The sequence below is a fragment of the Ambystoma mexicanum genome, chromosome 6p (assembly GCF_040938575.1).
Source record: "Ambystoma mexicanum isolate Mex_15411 chromosome 6p, UKY_AmexF1_1, whole genome shotgun sequence".
NCBI lineage: Eukaryota > Metazoa > Chordata > Amphibia > Caudata > Ambystomatidae > Ambystoma > Ambystoma mexicanum.
In genome coordinates, this window is record NC_090935.1 from 1,176,324,131 (window position 1) to 1,176,345,820 (window position 21,690).

The following is a 21,690-nucleotide window of genomic DNA, read 5'->3' on the forward strand; positions in this document are numbered from 1 at the left end:
GTGGGAGATTTAAATCGTTGTCTAAATGACCCATCTGATCCAAATCACGATCCCATCTGATCCACATGCACACGCCCTAGCCAATACCATTGAATCCCCAGGCTTCTCCCACCAGATCTCAAGTGAAAGGTTGCACAGTAGACTGGATAGCAGACCACAACTGCAACACCAACATCCTCACCAACGCCCCCTGCCCTTGGTAAAACCACAATGTTATCACCTTCAACATCACTGAAACAGCGCATTCAGCGGCTTTATCCCAACCAGCTGCCAGGGCCCTCTCTAGAAATTCATGAAACATATCTCCAGCCAACCTACCCCCCGTACTACTACCACTAACAGCTCACTCACACACTAATACAGACCCCACCAACATAATCGAACTATACAACCAAACCTTCCTCAAAGCCATCAACAAAGTAGCTCCACTGAGCATCCGCAAACCTAAACCAAGTGCCCACCTCAACTATCGGTACACCACTAGTCTCAAACCTCTACAATCCTCAAAAAGAGCAGAGGAATTAATCTGGAAAAAAAATCCCTCAGACTAGAACAAACAGCACTTCACAGCAATCTCCAAAAAGTACAAAGCAAAGATTCTGCTAAATAAAAGCGCCCACCTACAATAGGAGAATCGAATGTAGAGGAGCAGCTGAATGCCTCTGCAGGAAGTCTGCCCCCTACCTCCTGAATGTTGGAAGCCTGAGATTGTGCCATGCTTGACACTAGCAGTTGTGACCATACCACATTGAATATTCAAAAGAAGTTTCCCTCTGAGAAAGCCCTTTTAAATGTATTCCCCAAGAGACGACAATCTGAGGGAGGAACTCCCCGAAGGAATATGAAAAGAGTGAAAGAGGAGCTGGAGACGTCACGATAGATGAGCGTGACAAACTAAGAATACTGGCTAAAGAGAATGCATGGACCTTATAGAAACTGATGCAGAAGTTAAGAATCGAGTAAACTTTCATATGCAAAAAGAAGAAGAGTGTGACGCACTGCAGAAAATGCAAGCCATTCAATAACTGTACAGATGCTGTAACGCAAGTAGACAAAGTGATTTCAATGTCGCCTGGCCTAGTAAGATTGGTGTCTCCGTCTTCCCTCTGTTCCCCCTCCCTTGCCTTGTCGCACCTTGAAACACTTGTGTATAGGTGTGTTATAAATGCGATATCATATCATATATCCTGTCATAGAAACTGGCTATAACTAGTGAATAGACTGCAGGCGCAGCCGCCATTGTATGAATTTAGCAAGCCCAGACCCATGAAGAGGAAAGGCCAAGAAATGTGTCACGGCAAGAATAAACATGAGATCATGGACACAAATGGTGAGGCTGACTGGCCTGGTACCAAAGCTGAAGACAGCCAAGGCCGGTTAGCTATTCTTGAATGCGGTGAACGTGTGAAGCTGAATTATCCCTTGTTAAGGTGCAAAGTAAGAACACCAAGCGTGCCAAGTTTTATTCATTTAAGACATTTACATGATGCAAAATGGACCAAATCATGGTCTCCTATCACGTGAACCAAGGATGGAAATAGAGTTGAGCTTGGAGTCCTAGATCAACGATAGTGCATGCTCACACTCCCTTATATTGCCAGAGGCAAGAATACTCTGCAGGGCCAAGTTCAAAGACAATCTTCATGGCAGAAGGCATGGGTGATTAGAGATGATTGGCCGATTGGGTGGGGAGGTAAAGTCAAGTCTGCCTCCTGGTACCTGGGTTTGAGCTTACGTGCTGCTAAGTGAACCAAATGTTCCAGACATGGCACGAGCATGCCAACCAATTATAGAGGGCCATATAACGAAGGGCCTTATAGCTTGAGAGCTAATGATATACTTTGTACTCACTGGTGTTGAAGATGACATGTTTTAGAGTTAGGCAGAAGTTGCCCACCTGACTGTAGATATCCAATCACAATCCCATCCCTTATAGAAAGCATACTTAGCTGTTCCCCTTGAGTCTATCACAACCCCTCGTAGGTTTTTCTCATTTACCATGGAGTGAGACGCCACGTATGACTATTTATTATTATATAAATGTGTTTTTATGTGAAATGTACTAACAGCTCGAGCGAACGTCCATTGATGTCAGTTGTAACTCCCTGTTTAAGACAATTGATATTGAAACAGTAAACTTTGTCATCTTGTCGAGTTGGTTCGATTATTTGGTGTCTGAGTTATTCTGCATCCCCTTTCATTGCATGCATGTTATCCAAAGTGCCTTACACTCACGAAGAAGCAAGCTCAGGCACAAGAGAGCTCTTCTTTATTCTGTGTGAGCTCGACACACCAGCCACTCCACCAGACTATTCCTCCAAAGACCTCAGCTGCTGCAAGCACATCCAAAGTGCCCTTCTAAATGAAATGTCCCTACTCGGGTTCAGAATCACTGCTAAAAATAAAAAAAAATAAAAAAAATAAACTCCCAATTACCAACCAGACCTCAGTCCAATGGCCCGCACCGCTCCTTCCACCCCTAGGTTCAAATTCACCCCAATAATAATCCCAAAAACCGCTAAGATTATTAAAGGGCTGAAACCCTCTAAATGCCAAGGAGACATCTGTCCAGCTACCTTCATAAAAGATTGTGCTGACAAACTTGTCCCATTCATCACAACACTAATCATTAACTCATTCTCAACAGGCAATATCCCAGAGAACTCAAAAGAAGCATGGGCACTCCCACTCCTCAAGAAGCCCACTTTAGATGCCAACGTCCCCACCAATTTCTGCCCATTACAACAATACCCTTCCTCCTCAAAATACTTGCAGAGCAGCCTACCTGCAAATCCAAAAATATCTGGAAAACCACAAGCTCCTAGGCCTCCGCCAATATGGCTTTCGTCCCGGTCATGGCACGGGATCCGCCCTCTTGGACCTAAAAATCCAAATGGATGAAATCAAAGACACTGGCAGCATGGCCGTCCTCCTCCTACTTGACCTCTCTAAAGCATTCGATCTGGTCAATCACTCAATACTCTGCCAACACCTATCCTCAGCAGCCCACTCCTCATCCAAATCCATAGCCTGGATAGAGTTCTTCCTGACTAACCGCACAATGAGAGTGTTCTTCACCAAAGTGGCAGCCCCCCGCACCAGTCACCTGTGAAGTTCCCCAAGGCTCATGTGTATCACTGACACTGTACAACATCTTCACCAAACCCCTCTTTCACTTCCTCGATGTCCAGGTGTCACCTACACTAACTACGCAGATGATACCCAAATCTTCATACCCATCTCTGGCAACTATGACACAGATTCCAGTGCACTCAACAAACTCAACACAAACTATGCCTTAATGATGAGAAAACCAAACTACTCCTCATTGATACATCACATCGGTTAAATACACTCAGCGGCTCATACAAAGCCTTTTCTATTGACAAAAACACAATCAACATTTCCAAAGAGATAAAGACCTTAGGCGTATACCTTGACTCCATGCTATCACTATCTAGACAGGAAAATGCTATCGCCTCAGCAGCAGCACAAACTGCAAAACTGATTAATGCCTGCAGACCTTTCCTATCCATGGACAGTTGCATTACACTTGCCCGAGCCCTCATACTTTCAAGAATCGACTATTGCAACTCCCTCTACGCAGGTACCAATACCCGCAACCTAAAAGAATTTCAGGTCATCCAAAATAATGCACTAAGAGCAGCCCTCAACATCTCTAAAAAAGACCAAATTTCCACAGCCAGACAAAACATTCACTGGCTCCCTGTACAAGAACGCATTACGTTTAAAACGCTAGCATTGACACACAAATGTATTTCAAAAACCTCCCCCAGCTAGCTGTCCAGTAAAATCTCCAATATTCAATCCTCCAGACCCACCCAAGCTGCTTACACACACTTGCTTGACATCCCATGATACAGGCAACAGAAAGCAGGTGGGAGCAGCTTCCCAGTGATTGCTGCCAAACTCTGGAATGCCCCCCGACTAGCCCTCAGAGATGACAAATCCTTCTGGTCCTTCCGCAAAGGCCTCAAAACATGGCTAATCTCTCAAGACCCCCAATTCTAACTGAACACACCCGACCCTACAACATTTTAGAACCACCACAGTTAGATTTCTAGTCTTATACAACCTTTACATACCACTTTTGCTCTGTATCATTGCAACCATTACCTGTTAGACAGCTAGCTTCATATACCTTGTACGTATTACCTATGATCTGAATCAATGTAACCATTTGCTGTAACTAATGCATTAACTATGACTGTAACCACCGAAACCAAGTTCTGTAACTAATGCATACATTACGTCTGCAACCGCTTGAAACTTGGGCCTTCACCACCCCCCTTGTAAGACAGCACCCAGATGCCCCCGGGTTTGATACGCTCTGCAAATTACATCATAATTAATAAATAAATAAATGCTAATTTTATTAAGACGTGTTTACTTTATTAGTCAACATTAATTATGTGCATTTGACCTATGCTTACGTATAACGACAATATGTAATCCTTGCAGTAACTTTGTATGTTTCCTTCTTATCCAAAAGAAGCAAGTTAAAACCATCACCAAGCCACAGGCCAGGACATCCTCAGTTTGTTGATCTATTAGAAGTGCACAATTGGCGTGAACATCCAGGGACAATAAAGGAATCATTTGGTTCATTCACAGTTTTTTTTGTTAATGTCAAGATATTGTGCAAAGTTATTTCTTTATTCTGACAATGTAAGCACAGCCTGAAAAATCTTGCTTGTATCCATTTCAAATTAGTAAAAAAAAATATACCATTAGATTTGTTAATATTAACCAATGCCATAAACTACAGTAGTAATGTAATCTTAAATTATCCATCAACATTTGACTGTCAGAGTCATTTGAAGGATACATTTCTAGATGGAGCTAGGTTAACAAGTGCGTCAGAGATGAACATACATGCATATCACCTCAAGTGCCTCGAGGTAAGATATATTGTTAGTTGTCAGAGTGCCACAAAGGAATCCCATAAATGCAAAACAATCAGTATTTCAGCCAATCCCTAGGATTTTTAATTTCAATCAAGGAACACAAATATGTTGAAATGTCTCATATAATGGTGCCATCATAAATGCTATGCATTCAGTTAAGCTAGAGGAAGGATCATCGCCATATAATTATTTTTGTTGTAGTAGGTATGACTTTTTTTCTACTCTTGTAAAATGAAATATCAAATTAATCTTTCAGCTATTAAACACGAGTGTGTGAGGACCTTTACTGAGAACGAACATGGGTCAAATACCCTGTTCAATGGAATTTCTTACACCCAGGAGGGTCTACAACCACGTTTTAGCTCACTGCACCCTTCACAGAGGCGAACTATCTATTTGCTATATTCTGACAATATACCAGACTTTTTGCATATAATCATTTAGATAGTTGGCTTCTGCACATGATATACTGGATTTTGATAATATGTATCAAGCCAAATACTCCATGCACTGACCACCTTGTTATGGTCACCGCAGTATTACATGAGAAAGTACTGAATGAGTTACCCATGTAGTTCTTCTTGCAGTAATGCCAAACATCAAAGCAAATACCCTTTTATTATGAGTTGGAATGATGCACTCACGTATTGATACTGTTCTAAATCAGAATCAGGTGATGAACAACTCATTGTGGTTTGTAAAAGAACCTTTTTTATTGAAGTACTAAACCCGTAAACTAACCCTACCACTGCAAAGGAAAAGAGTCTACTTTTAAAACAAAGATATCTCATAGGACTTTTACCCAAATGATATATTCTTGGCTCGTTTCTGGCCTTCAATGCACTGTCTGTGGATAGACAAGGGCTTCTTGCCCCAAGCATGGCTCCAGGGTGATCACCAGCAAATGTCCCTGGGCTGTTCCACACTTCAATAAACCTCCCTAGGGCTTCCTGGCTGGTGTACAAGTGAGCAGTGGGAGTCTCTAGACTCCTGGCCCACTAGAGGGTTCAAAATGTGTATATTGTGTATTTCTCTAGGCCTCCTGACACCCTGCACAGTTCAAATCCCATGCATAACTGTTCTTTCAAATGTCTCAAGGTATCTGGGCCTCTTCCAGTTTTGTTCAGAACCCCTTTGGTTCCAACCCCCCACTGGGGTCTCAGGTTTCACACCACCTCTTGGGATCAGTTTGCTTGCAGCCCACTCTGGCCCAGACTGATTCTCACCACACCCGGGTGTCTCGGCATTCACACCCCTTCTTGAGGTATCTGGTCTCTAGGCCCCTCTTGGGCTATTTGGGGTTTCTGTCCCTCTTGTGGTCTTCGATATCTCAGTCATTTTTGGGCTACTTGGTTTCTCAGCCCCTTTGGACAATTTTGTTTCTCACCCCTACTTGGTGTACATTGATTCCCGCCCTGTCTTCGGCTTGTGCTCTTTGTTTGCCTTATTTGGGTAAACAGGTTATTGGCCTGTCTTGGGCTATCTGGTGCTTTAAGTATTAGGTTTCTTATCCCGGCTTGGGATATTTGGTTCTTTGGCCACTCTTGGCCTACCTGGTTCCTCACCCTTCTATGGGTATAGACAGGCCTGTCCGCCCTCCTCCCGGTTCCCTGGGTACAGAGCTAGGAAAACAGGGTGACAAAGTACCGTAGAGTGCTAGGAAACAGGTTCTCAGAAAGGAGAAATTTGAGGTTGGATTTAAATAGTGATAGAGTTGGAGTAGTACAAAGAGGGAGAGGAAAAGCATTCCAGAGAAGGGGAGAGAGGAGAGAGAGAGAAAGAGCATTCCAGAGTAGGGGAGAGAGGAGAGAGAGAGAAAGAGCGGAAATGAGAGGGAGCACAGGGGCTCAAGTGGTGAGCTGAAGATATTCGTAACGAGAATGGAGAGTAGGGAGTGAGGTGGACATGTGGGTAGAGTCGGGCGAGTCAATGGATAGTTTTGAAGATGATGAGAAGTTTATACTTAGCCTTTTGTTTCATCATAGATAGCCAGCAAATCTGGCAACCTGCAAGAAAGATAAAAGGACAAGAGAACATTATTTGTGTTACCTCGCAACATGCAGCACAGCCAAAATAACATATTTCACACTGGCTTGCACCGTGCAGTGCAGCCAAAGGGAAAAAGGACACTCAACAGACTGTATTTCAAGGAGCCCCATGTGCGTTGCAGCTGGACTGGACAACACCATGCCAGTGACGGAACTGGACCTGGTGCCTTCCTTGCACACATGGGTGCACAACCACAATAAAGAAGTGAGCCAGTCTCCTCGCCAGTCAGCAGACCCAGCGTACAAAGTAGGGAGAGGGGGAGAGGTTGGAGCAGCTGGTAATCTTCCCCATCGTCTTGCCCATACGTCCTCACCCCGGTTACACCTCGGCCTATCCAGTCATCACTGGGGACTCATCCATCCATCAATGGGGAACACCTTTCCAACCACTCCCTACTGCACCATACACAGAGTTATTCTTGCCACACTGCGTTATTGTGGGGAAGGAGTGGTTTGGGCCAGACACCAGAAGGCCAGGTGCTCCTGCTGGGCATCAGCTAAGCGTTACAGATATTGATGAGGTCAAGTCTTGCTGCAGTGACAGATATGGAGATGAAGATTGAGAAGCAGAATAAGTAAGATAGGAGAGTATAGAAGTAGAGGAAGAGATATCCTGTTTGGCTGGGAAGTAGAGACCTTCAGTTGTGTGAGGTTGTGCATGAGCGAGTGAGATGCCATCCAATATTTGACCACAGAGAGACAGTTTGATATTTTTGTCTCCAGCTCATCAGATAATGAGTGGAAGGAGAAGAAGCCCTGAGTGTCGTCAGTGAAGAGTTGATAGGAGAAGCCATAAAAGAGAACAGGGCAAGACATAATAGGGATGGAGAGAGAGTTGAAATGGTTCTGAGCAGTGGATAATGAAGGCAGAAGTAGAAGGGCAAGTACAAGATAGCATGAGAAGTGCATGGCGAGGGTGCAGCTGAGAAGAAGCAATTAATGTAGCTGGACACAGCAAAGCGAAAGCTCATAGGCAAAGAGGCTGTCAATGGCTGATATTCACCCTTCACTGTTCTGCCCTTAACTAGTGTTGCCCTGGCTGGACGTCCCTAGGGAGTCATGAAAAGATGATACACGCTCTTGTTACCTGATTCATCAGTGGTTGGTCTCTCTAATATTGCCCTTGGTGTTGCTGGGATGAGGCAATTTCTTCCTGATTGCTGTAACCAAAGGAGCCTCTTGTGGCCTTCAGCTGGAGATAGGGATGATCCAAGATGGTCACAGAAAGTGATGTCACCAATCGAAAAAGGCAGCTAGAGGTGAAGTTCCAGAAACAAAGTGAAGCCAAAAACCAGAAGGGGTGGCACATGCTCTTGTCACCTGATTGCCTAGTCCATCAGTGGTGGTCTCTCTCATATTGCCCCGGGTGTTGGTGGGATGAGGCTATGTCTTCCTGATTGGAAACTTGTCTGTCCTTCAGCTGGAGATAGGGGTGATCCAAGAAGAATGGATGGATGAATGGTTGAGTGTGCTGATTTGATATGCATCCAGCCTTCATCCATCCAACTTTCATCATCCAACTATCTCTCCCTAAATACCCCCCTGCTAGAGTCCTTCAAGCCTATAGCTCTGTCTCTCTGCAGATCAGATGTTTCTCCAAGCAGAGAGTCAGGGGAAGATCTCTTTCTTTGGCAGGAGCCTCCCTCTGGAATGGTCTCCCTACCCCTTTCAGACTTCAGCGGGATCTGCTTAAGTTCCAGAAGTTTCTCAAGACTTTCCTTTTCTCCTCCTCCTTCCCTCTTCCCCTCCCTTGCTAATGTCCCCCTGCCGCTGCAACTGCTTGCCTGGTCCCTTATGAGTCTTACAGGGGCGAGGCCCTCCTCGACCACTCTACCCCAGCAAACATTTAACCAGCACTTGCCCTCAGGCACTCTTCCTTTACAGCCAATGAGCCTGTTCCACCCCCGTCCTCACACCAGTTGACACTTACCCCTGTTTCCTCAGGCACTTGCCCTCCTCGGCTCCCCTTAGCACTTGTCCAGCTGCTGGGGCCTTCTGCCTCCCGCACTCCCCCCTCCACCTTCCCTTATCCCATCCTTTCTGCCCTGACATGCCCCCTCCCCCGTACTTCTTTTCACTGTGCATGCACGATCCGAATGTCACAAGGCCTAGTAGGACCGTTATTGTGGGTTTCTCCTCTGCCCCCACCCACCCCCCTCTTTGCCTTTTGACACCTGGAAACAGTTGTTGCTGTATAGGCGCTATTACACTTGTTCAATAAATAAAAATGAAATAAATGTGAGGGGAAAATACAAATAAATGAGGATTAAGAATGTAAAGATCGGAACGTAATTGTAAGTCGATATGATGTCATCTTGGAACCTGACTGAAATGTTCCCAGTTGAACCATCTCAAAACGGCCCCCAAGAAAGCATTATAACTATTGAAGGGAGCTGCTGGTTATCAGAACCATTGAGGCACGTCTTTTGAAAGGAAGCACAGTGAGGTCTTAGATGACCAACATCACCCATTACCTTTGTCTATGAAATTCAGTGTGCCATCCCAAAAGAGCAGTACAGTTGTATTGGGATTGTAGGCTCGACATAATCAAGGATGGATTGCTAGGAGCAATTCACTGCTATCCAAGAATGTTCACAATTTCAGGACCACCTATTTTCCCATATCCTTGGAAAGGACTGGCAAATTAGTGATGGCATGAAAGCTGGTAAGAATGAGAGGGTCCAGACATGTTTCCTTTAGTAATGGGGGTACAGTGCTTCCCTTAAGAGCGAAGGTACCCAGCCAGATGACTAAACTCAAGTTAAAAGGTTATCCAGTATACATTCCATGATGCTGATCAATGAGCCAGAGTATCATTTGAAAGGCATTTGATTTTTCTCAGAACAGGTCCAAGCAGGTTACAAATACTATTTACTCAGACCTATCTGGCATACAGATCCTCCAACCATCTACATTTACGTACATATCATTTTAAGTTACTATAATCGATTAAATTGTATGTTACACTTACATAGAGTTATGCCATTTTTAATTTCAATCAAGGAAACAAATAGTATATGAAAGTTAAAACTCCTCATATAATGGTGCCAGTATAGATGCTATGTAGTCAGTTAAGCTAGAGGATGGAACATCACCATATAATTAGGGCTGGTGGAATTTAACCTTGCTCTTTTCTTTTCCAGGATCATATCAGAGACATAACTGATGCCCTAATTAGTCTTTGTGAAAATAGAAATCCTGACGGAAAACTATCCACATTATCTGATGAGAAAATTATAGTAACTGTCAATGATGTCTTTGGAGCGGGTAGGTACTACCACTTGCAAACAATTTCTTTTTAGAAAAATGAAAATATTATATGCAGCATCATTTAAATAAAATATGTACTTTTCTGTTTTACTCATGTTTTTCCATTAGGTTTTGACACCATTGCAACGTCACTGTCCTGGTGCCTGCTGTATTTGATAAACTATCCAGACATCCAAACCAAAATCCAACAGGAAATAGGTGATACTTCAGATTTATTGTACAGGCATATATTGTTATTATTACTCAAGATATACTGTCTGTTCATTGTCCATTGTAATCAGGATGGAGGGCAATCTTCATTTGAGCAATTGGTACCTTTTGCTGATCTTTAAATGTATAGGATGCTTCACATTAAAGCACATGCAAGGAAGATGGGGATTTCCTTTATTGCGTCGATGTAGCCTTCACATATATTTTCATGCATAAGAGATATTGATATGATATGATTGGTTATTTATAACCGCTGCTTAACGTCCAGAGGTTTCTAAGCGTGACCTGGGAATCGAACTTGCACGTCCTGTTTGCAAGTGCAAGGCAAGCACGTTGCCCTTGAGCTATCCTCCAGTGATAGATTGAATGTAGGCTTTAGGCAATGCAACGCCACTCATCTTTACTTATGTGAAACACACCAGGCTCTACTTCAAGTAGCGTACATTTCAAGAGTGAGAACCTATGAACCAAGGTACTGAATACTGTTTGCTACATCATGACAATGGGCCCCATTGAAAACATGCACTGGCAAAGCCAACCATTTTGGCCTTTGTGTATGCATCATATAGGCATTTTCCAGACTGAGACATGTTGATGCTACCTGGCCTTATATTGAAACAGCTACACAATGGTGTGAGTACCTGAGCATATGACATCAGTGCCTAGCAAAGGCCTATCTAACACCTATGCTCAAGCTGTCACTGTTGCCTTTGCCAATGATTGCTTTTTACAGGACTTCAGTGCAAGGAACAGACACCAGGACACACGCATTGCTTGTAAATGAAGTGGCTGAAGGTACAGTTAAGACATTATAATTGCACCATTAGCATATGTACAGTTGAAATGAATCCATTAACTTTCAGAAGAATGCTCAGAGATTCCGTTTGCAGCACAAAGTTTATTGCTGCTGTTTTGATAGATACAGCTCAAAGAGATGCCAGAAGGCTGTGTTTTGAGTGTGGTGTAGCAGGTAGTGGCCATATGGACTCGTAGGACCAAGGGCATTCGATGGGTGAGTAAGTAACTAAGCACCCATAGGCTGTGTGTCCCTCCTAACATCCCATGCGCCCTCTACCTGCACTTCAATGCAATAGTTTCAGATTATGCGTGGTGCTTAGATGCCACCTAATAGCTAGAATGAAAAATGTGTAAATTGCATGGAGGGTACCAATGTCGTATGTGCTTACATGCAAATTGGCCCCCTTCCTGCAGTGTTCAACATTTCGAAGAGGTAGTGTGAAAATAAAAGTTTTTAAAACAAGCAAAGCTGCCTTACACATTTGCTTTTACAGTGGGCCTCATTTTTTAGTGTCCCGCAGAGTTAAAAAAGGTACTAATGTCACCTCTCTGTCTTAACACCTCTTTTAAAATTCCAGGGGATTTTCGTGGTTTTTGGAGGTCGAGTGAAGGCAATGAGTGGATTTCAGGTTTCCAACTTTTATTCCCCCCTTTGCCTCCAAAAACGACTTCAGTTTACAGCGGCATGAGCTTTTTGTACTGGCGCAAAACCAATGGAATCCATATCCACAGGATTCCATTGTAAAGGCTTCCGGCAAACTTCATAAGCATAGTGCAAAAAAAGTGATAGCATGCAGCTGTCGATATTAAAACTTTTTTTGCAAAACTCATTGGAAAGAATGAACGTTGCATGAAGGGGACCGTACTGCAAGACATTTGAAAATGGAACCCATTGGATCCATGCAACTTCCACCGTTCTTGAAAATGAGGCATGCTATGTTTTGCAAACATTATTTTGTTGTTATTCTTTAATGGTTAAACAAGTCAATCTTTAACAATCTTGACAAGAGTTAAAAAATGAACACAGGATGTAAACACTACTAAACAATTTACAAATTAAAACAGTAACAGCAAAGCAAGAAGAAAGAAGCGAAGAACGAGAAACCAAAAGAGAGAAAAGAAGACACATCAAGCACTATTAGACCCATAATCCCCTATTCTCCCAGCCTATAGGTAAATACATGCATCATAGCTACCTTTACTGCAGACATAAATGATACAGACAAGTATGGATATAGGCAAGAGGGTAACTTTGTTTTCCCCTATAGCAGCCGGGCCTCCAACCTCAATGCTCTTAAAAAAGTCACAACGGCAATTAAAGTGGATGTCAAATGAGCAGACAAGCATGAGCACCAAATAATCTCAGGGTCAGCAACGATTGTGAATTGAGCAAACTTTCGTAGGAGCTTTGATCTCAAAACAGTTGGTGCCGGGCATGCCATAAATAAGGGTTTCAGAGTTTCCTGGGCTTCCACGTTCCTACAGTACCTACACCCCACCCATTCCCCGACAATCAAACCTCTTCTACACATGATTTCTTTGGTTAAGAAGAGATACCAATAAAAACCCAGAAAAGAATGTTGAGCCCATCGAGCCTGTTATACTGACTGGAATGGTGCTAAGACTCCCAGATTTTTATGATCGTATTTTAAACGTGAGAGAGAGGAGTACCTATGTATCTTTTCCATCGTAAGGATCCAGTCAAATCCAAATTCAAATACATTTTTCTTCACCCAATCTGGATTATAACAGAGTTCCTCCGATGAGCACTGAATTTTTAATAAGAACTGAAATGCAATGATCAAAGATCTCATTAAGCCAGGAGATTTTCCTGCTTACCTGAATTTTTTTTTTTTTTTAGATCTTCAAAAAGAGAGCCCCTTGTAGGCATCTATATTTTCCTGACTAGTGACATCGGCTTCCATGCTTCATGGGCGGACAGAGAGATAATCCCCAGTTCATATCGAATGGCTTCTATGGGAACTGTGTTGGGCAAATCCACCAAGCCAAAGCTTCAAGACAGGGCAGGCTATCCATTAGGGATAGTGAGTATATTTCTGTCCCGTATGTTATTTTAGGAACCACTTTGCCCTTGTAATATTTTAAGGCCTTTAGCGTGTATAGTTTCCATAACAACTATCTGCTCATACAAATTGATTTACTAATTAAGTGGTCCATTCTCTCACCCAGGCTTTCAGTTTAGTCTGGCCCGGGGTGGCCTGGATTAAGAACCAGAGGTATGCCAGTGAATTGACTTTCATTATTGATTCTGTGCCAACGTACCACTTAAACTTTGCTCTTGTGATACCTTTGGAGCATTGTAAGATCTTGGATTTATCAGGATTACTAGATAGGGAGTGGGCTTCAGTGTAGACTGTGAATGCGTTCAAGAGCCTTTGGAGGCCCACTGATTTAAGATCGAACAAGAGAAATTCATTGGCGTATGATAGCCAGAAAGGTCTATACTAATCTACTGCAGGCAAAGCAAGGACAGCAGATTTCATATGTTCGCTGATATCTGATAAATATAGGTTGAACATACAAGGAACAAACATGTACCCCTGTCTGATCCCCCGACCCATCGGAATAGGATGAGACAGAGCCCCTTTGCCGTTCATTCGCACCTGGTTTTCTGACTGGGCGTGTATGCCAATCAAGACCAGCAGGCACTCCCCACTGATACAATTTAGCCCAAAGGATAATGATAAAGATGTGTTATTTATATAGTGCCTATATCCAAAGCACTTTACAGAGCACATATTTACATACAATATCACCCATCCGAAATTGGTATTCATTTATCGACCTCGGAAGGATGAAAGGATGAGTTGGCCTTGCCGGGATTCGAACCTGCGACCTGCAGATCATGCTCAGATCGCAGCAGCGAGCGCTCAACCCGCTGAGCTATCACGTCAAAAGCAACACTTCGATATATCGAAGCTATATATAATGCTTTATGTTGACTATCCCACGCCAGGTGCTGCACTAGCTTTACAATAGCCCCATTGAGGCTAGTACCAAGATTCTGCCGAAAGCCTGTTTGCCATTTAGTTAGTCTTCCAGCTGCCACAGCCCAATCCTCCAGGTGCGACAGTAGTATGGCACAGAACATCTTGCTGTTTGCATCAAGGAGGGCAATTGGTAGATAGTTAAGCGGATTGGTTTTTAAGCCTCGCTTAAAGATAGGGACTACATAGGCCTTGGACCAGGAGGCAGAGAAACGATCATGGGTTGCCACGTCCTTAAATAGGACGCTCAGTACAGCAGCCCAGTTGGGAGGATTGGCTTTAAACAGAAAGTTGGAAACCCCATTAGGGCGCGGACCACGTGAGGGACTGATCCTTTTAAGGAACTCCAGAATCTTTTCTGGATGGAATGTGGCTAAGTTCATACTGTCAGTTGTTTCTGGAAGGGAAAATATGACAGACTGCTTGGGTTGCGCATAAAGTGCTGGAAAATGTGCATACCAGTAATTTGCTGAGATGGTATTCTCCTGATTAATAGAGCCAGAAAGATCGATGGAGTTCAGCATTCGTCAGAAAGTCACAGAGTTCTTATTTCTTAGGGAGGATAGCATGGACTTGGCATCTGCCTGGCTTCGCTTAATGCGATTATTTCTTTGTCAGTTTTGATAATGCTGACAAGCTTTTTTCCCTACGCTATTCTATGAGTTGGGCAATAAATCACCTCTTTGCCTCAATATTCTGAGCTCTCATCTCAGTGATCTTTTCATGTCTACTACTTCTTTGTTGTAGAAATGCAGATATTGCTTTGATTGTGGAGGCTTGCCTCTGCCCCTTTTACTTTGTTGCCCTCGAATTAGACTCCCTATAAAGTCCTTAAAGTTATTAATATTAAACACACAGAGTTCCCAATTTGCCGTTACGTTTTCGAGAACCTCATCCAATGTGTTGTTCACTCGATCAGCCAATCACTGGTTCCAAACAACACAGGTGCCTGAAGGATTAATAGCCAGACTGGCCAGAGCCTCAAGTCCTACTTCTGTTTCCAGTCTGTCCGTGGTGGATAGAGCTGAGAGACTGGCATGATCATTGAACGAGTTTGTCTTAATGGTCAAAGAGTTACAACTCTCAAAGAGTCAGTCAATGGCAAAGATATAGTCTATGGTTGAATGGGAGGACCCGTTGGTCCAAGTATGATTTTGAGGGATATGCCCCGGGACGCCACCATTGAGGCGTTGTGGACCCATTACACCCAAATTATACAACCATTGGGAGCCCCTAGATTGTTTTGGCCTTCCAAGTTTGTTGGACTCATGAAGGCCCCCTTGTGCAGCTTGGATCACACATTCTGAGTTGAGATCTCCAGCAAGCAAAACTTGCCCGCCATCATTCGCACAACACCAATCACCAAAGCAACTCACTAATTTGTCTAAGAATACAGAGAGCTCTCGTACCTTCTCATGCCAGTAAAAGTTAACAATCAATAATTGGAGAAAATTGTTAGGCAGAATCATATGCAGTACCCTTTGGGAACACCACACACAATTAGGACTACAAGTGCATGTACAAGTTCACCTTTGGTACAAGCCCATACTACACAGTAAAGTGGTAGCGATGGCTGAGCAGCCAGACTTATCTCAAGAGCAAAGTGAGCAGTGTTAGAAGTTACACAAAGGACAGTAATTCCTATGGTTCAAACAAACACTGACTCAAGGTTTCTGAGTAAAAGAATATACGTTTATTTACACCATCATTTGTAAAACAGTTCACTAATATGAAGTAGCAGAAAATGATACTCTTAATATACTACACAACCCCCAATCAAGTATGGACATGTTAAGCTCAAAATGAAGTGTGAGTAAAATGGCACTCCAGCAATTTAAAAAGGGAGGGAAAGACAAGGTTATACAAAATCAAACAGCACCAACAAGTAAGTAGGCAGGGCAATCTAGAAAAGGCTTACTACAACTAGGATTCAAATAAATAGGCCTGGGCCAATGTTAATGGTTCATGGTCTTTGCAGAGGATCACACAGTTCAGAGTAGTTTGCGGTTAAGTCTTTGCCAAGAGTTCGAAACGAAGTTGGTCAAAGGAAAAGTTGTTTAAAAGAGTAGAGAAAGACAAGCCCTCGGATTGGCGAAAGATTTAAAACACTTTCGCCGCAGTCGGATGAAACAAACAACCGGGTTTGAACAGTACCTTAGAAGAAGAAGAATGCTGTAGCTGAGGCAGAAGTTCCTGGCAGATCCTGCAGGCTCACGGTTCCTGAAGCGACTGTCGGACTGACACAAAGGAGGAAGACTGGAGGGTCCTGCACTGCCCAGGGAAGAAACCAGCAGCTGAGCAAAGCAACAAATAAAAGCTGCGCTCCTTAAAACCAAAACGGGGTCCGGTCCTCCTGTCTATCCTGTTCACTGCAGCGGTGCACAGCAAATTCAACCAGGGGAAGAAGGCCTTGCTTGGTGTTTGGTGAACTGGTTGGTCCCACCAGCTCAAGGGAAGAAGATTCCTTGCAGATCTTCTCTGTTGTCGAAATTTAGGAGATTCGGGCCCGCAGTAGGGCTTCACTGGGAGGTTCAGTAGTGGCAGCAGTCCTTTCCTTCAGCTTCTCTTTGGTTCTCTCGATCCAGCGGTGACTCTGCCTTCCAAGTCCCAGAGACCTGCTTTTTATGCAGTTTTCCCCCATTCACACAGCCTAGCTGTCAGTCACACATCAGGGTGGCTGTCCTGGCAGGACAGTCACCTAGACAATCAAACATGAATGCGACTTGGGTCTCCAAGGAGACCCTGTCCAGGGGCCCTAAAACCCCTCCCTCACATCCTGTCTAACTAGATTCTCAGGTGCTTAAGGAGGGGTTCTGTGCAGAAGCCTGCCAAAGGACGCGAACAAAGGAACCAAACCTGGTTTGGCGCGCAGAGTAAAACACGAGAAAGTCCTTTACAAAAAGAAATGGCGAATAAACCCAGCTGGAACCAAATAAACGTAAATGGGGTCCAGCGGATACAAGTTTCAGGCTATTAACATAGCCTAAAACAGTACCAAGGCTATTTTCATAGACCGCTGTAGGAAAAGTATGGTAGATACCACTGCCACCAGCCCAATCTTAAAGAACAATGCGCCCCCAGTACTTCCACATGGGTTAAGAAAATGCTGGTGTGCCCCCCATCTGTCTGTATAACTCTCAATTTGTCTGTGGATGTTAGTATTGTTAATAGTCTGCCAAAAGGACAGACTCTCTCCCCCGCCCTACAACCTGCCCAGTTATTATAAATCCATCCATCACTGGAAATGTACCGAGCCAAGTTTCCTGCAAGCAAACAACCCAGTAAGATATAAACTCCTACTCTAGCACTGTATTGTCAAACAGCCGTAACTGGCCATGTGTTTACCAGGAAAGGAGATAAAAGATGCCACCACCATGAATCCCAATAGAGGTTTTGCTTGTTTGTTAATTGAACAGTGATCTGACTAACCATGACCAGTCATCAGAGGCTTCAGGTGCCTTCATTCTATTTTTTAAAATCTGGATGTCACATTCAAGCTGTTGAACAGGGGGGCAGCTAGTTAGGGTGCTATCCCCTGACTGGAGACGCAAGTGTTCTGCAATATCAAAACCACATTTTCTAATTCACTCCCTTTCATGAAAGATGAGATATGCAATTAGCTTGGAGTTAAAATAAACCACAGATAGATCTTGCTACACAATGTCTCACTGGAAAGTGAACCCTGTAAATCTCAGCTGAGCAGATACATTCTAGGCTTGAGAACTCGGACAGCAAACACAGGATATTTGTGTGATTAAGGCTCAAATACATATTTTTGGGGATTACCAACTCAAATACAATGACATTGCCCGGGCCCTTTTCCTTCACAACATTAACCTTTTTCATGACTATATCTGATCATGCACTTAAGCCCACAGGGCCAACCAGGCAGAGCCCCCCACCTCCCCATACATGAGCAGTGGCCCTTCGTGGTTGTCAAGAACTTTGGGAGGGATTCCCCCATGGGAAGTGGGCAACTGGGTATCACTGTCCGAGGGGAAGTGAAGAATTTTACGAGATTTGTTCCCATGGACGTAATGGACTTGAGGGTCCTATATTTCCTGCTGTCCTCTGGTAGACCCTGACCCACTCAGTGCCTCCAATGGTGCCTTATCCAGGTTTGAAGTAGGGGGGGTCCAATATAGTGATGCTGTCACAACCAGCGTGTTTCCCAGCCAAGGAGGTGGCCGTAGGAGCGTTACTGTGACCTGTATCCAATTGGGGAAACTGGGACCGTAGAAAAAACCATGAGGCCAGATTCACTGCTGCATGTTTTTTTTTTATTTTCGCTTCTGAATGCCCAGACCTTTGCTGACCACCTCCCCTCATGGTCGAGCGGGTAAGGGTTTCCTGGGTGGATCCCCTCCAGGAATATCCTCTCGCTCCTTATTACGCGAAGTTGGGACAGGATGGACAGAGGGAGCCTTCGAAGCCGGGTTCAAGGGTTCAGTGATTGATTGAGGACACAGAGCTTTTGGCCCCTGCTGGGCTGTAGGTCCAGTCTTCTACGGGGCGGTGACGCAACCCTCCAATATGATGATACTTTTGGGGGCTGCGCTTCGTCGTAGGTCGTCCGTTATTGAGACTTAACGTTGGATCTTGCATGGTACAGTTTTTGGCCTTGTATTTGCTGGAGCTGATTTTTAATTAAGGCACTTGCTGGAATGATCTAGGCCTTGTAAGAACAAGAATTCTTTCGCTGTCATGTGTAGTTTCAGGTTGTCAAATTTAAGCAGTAGTGATTTCAATGCCACAAAGTTAGATTTAGTTTCCTTTTGAAGACTCTCAAATAGAGACACCAAGATGCACAGAACCTTGATTGATTTCCAACAGGGAGTGAGCCCACGGGGGATTGTTGTCAGTCTGCCTTACAAAAGAAGGGTCCGGATTCTCCTTTAGGATGGGCATAAGCCTAGATCCAATAGATGAGATTAATCAAAGTCCGGACCACATCGTTGTCTCATGTCTAGAGGTCAGTCCAGGTAGCTTGAATTCTCGTTGCCCTCCAGAAAAGAAGGAGAAGCATAGAAGGTGACGTGTTCAGGAGTAACACAGCCCACTAACTCTTCATCCCTTGATATAATTTTAGGAGGAGTAGGCTTTGTAATGTTCTCTTTAGGAAGAAAGAAGGAGGTGATTAAACATTTTGAAGGTGGAGTCAGAGACAGCTTCCTAGCAGACTCCTGTAATGAGCCAGAGGTCAACGGCTCAACATGAAGTTCGTGGGAGTGAAGTCTTCCGATCCTGGGCAACACTATGAGCGGTTATCGACACCTGCTGAGGAGATGGAGGTAATGGCAAATTTGCGACAGCTAGAATTTCTTTGTCTGTAATGAACATGGCAGAAGAAGGCAACATAATCTTGCCGTTCTGCAAACCAACCATGTATGTACCAATGTCGCTCGGTGTACCAACCAGACTCAGCAGAGCTGGGATCAAACTATAGTGGTTGTGCTAGGAAAAGAAAATGACCCAGAGTGGTCCACACATCGAGTGGAAGACCTAGCTCAAAGGGGATTCTCCAAGCAGGCACAAGGTCTCGACCAAACTCAGGTCTCAAAGCACCGGGAGTCAATGTAATCCACAAGTCCAGATTTAGCTAAACAATTGAGCGTCATGGTTTGAAAGTGAAGAGCAAAGTCTAGATCAAAGGGACGAGCCCCTGCAGTCTCTAGGCCTGAGTCAGATCACCAAACAGAGTTTACAGGAGGCTGCTTTGCAATTTTCTTTGTACTCAGCCCTGATGATTGAGCGTCAGAGACTCTGTGACAAGGAAGGGAAGAGAGAAGATAAGATTACCCTTCCCCCTGCAGTCTGCAGACTGCACACTTGTCACCACACTTGTCCCCACACTTCGCCTGTTTGAATACTCCCACGAGGGGAATGCTGTGGGCAAAATTTGAAGCAGGGAGAAGGGGGCGCCCTGCACCCGGGTGCAGCATGATGCGGTCAGCACTCACTGCCTTGCTACAAGGGCTTGGCCTCTGTCCTCAGGCTTTCACCCTCTCACACTTGCCTCGCACTCAGGATCACCTTTGGCTGCTTGCAAAGAACTCACCCTGATGTCGGGGGCTCCAAGAAGGTGTTCAAGCTCCGGTGCAGCTCTACGCTGCACACTTCTTTCCTCTGCCCTCGCCCTGTCCTGCGAGGCTCTTCTCAACAGCAACGGGAACAGGCAACATCCAGCAGGCGGCAGTCAGTCGACTTAGAGAAAGGGACCCACAGCCATGTCAAGCCGCACTGCGTTCTGAGCGGCTAAACAAACCAGCAGCCACTTCCGCACACGTAGGATCTCTTCGTCTTTGCAAATATTGTGAGTGTTAACTTTTATTCACACCAAGCTGCCAGATTTTAAAATTAATTCATGTGGAATTCATCTGCTTTAGTTGGTGCAAAAAAATAGGCACATTTTATATTGATCTATTATTAACAGACCAGCATTTAAAGTTCATGCTGTCTTGAAATCACATTGGTTTTCAATGCGGAACTGGGATGATTGGCAGACAAAGAAATGGCATTCCCTGCCCCAGCTCCTGCTCCAAAAAGTACCAAATTGCCCACGAGTGGAAAATGCAGTGTTAAGGCGGGATAACACATACACACCTGCCTTTTGTACCACTTTTTCCACACCAGGAATTTGGAAAATTAGCCTTTACATTATGTCAGTAGATGTTTCTCTACTACTACTAGTAACATGCATTGGCAATGCCAATAGTTTTGGCGTTTTGTAGCTTTTTATTGCATTTTACATTTAGCATAGAGAGAAGAAATGAGAAATGACAACTCAGAGAGGAGGAAATGACAGCATGAAGGGCAGCTCTGTAGGGTGAGAAAAGCAATGTGGGGAGAGGACTGAGTAATAAATGGCAACACAAGGAAGAACAAAAAATCCTATAGGTGAAAGGTAGGTCAGCAACAGGAGCATTCTACAACATTTGAAGGAAGGTGTGCAAGGGTAGAAGGTGCAACAGTGCAAAGGGGGAGGGGCGACAGCGCAAGGTGGAAGGAGCAACAGGTCAACGGGAGGGGAAGAGCGACAGTGGAAGGGATAGAGGAGGGACAGCACAAGGGAGCGAGGAGGGACAGCACAAGGGGAGAGGTGCATCAGCACAAGGAGGGAGACATGACAGTGCAAGGTGGAAGTGTGACAAAGCAAGAGAGACGTGACAGCGCAAGGAGGGGAGATGGGGCAGTGTGAGGGGGAGGAGGGGAAATGCAAAGGAGGGGGGAGGGACAACGCGAGGGGGAAAGGTGCAACAAGACAAGGAGGGAGACATGACAGTGCAAGGGGGAAGCATGACAGAGCAAGAGAGGGGTGACAGCACAAGGAGGGGAGGCACAACAGCACAAGAAGGGGAGATGGGGCAGCTCAAGGGGGGGGGACAGTGCAAGGGGGAAGAAGGGACAGTGCAAGGGGGGAGGATGGAC

The 21,690-nt window shown here is 44.5% G+C and overlaps 1 protein-coding gene across 1 annotated transcript in view; it reads left to right on the forward strand.

Moving 5' to 3' along the window:
* The window catches only part of LOC138510286 (cytochrome P450 1A4-like), a 186,338-nt gene that overhangs the window by 114,382 nt on the left and 50,266 nt on the right, over positions 1-21,690 (forward strand). Inside the window, exons 3-4 of the mRNA XM_069625816.1 lie at positions 10,120-10,243; positions 10,355-10,444. Of these exons, the coding sequence (XP_069481917.1) occupies positions 10,120-10,243; positions 10,355-10,444 (214 nt within the window). The remainder of the gene's footprint in view (positions 1-10,119; positions 10,244-10,354; positions 10,445-21,690) is intronic.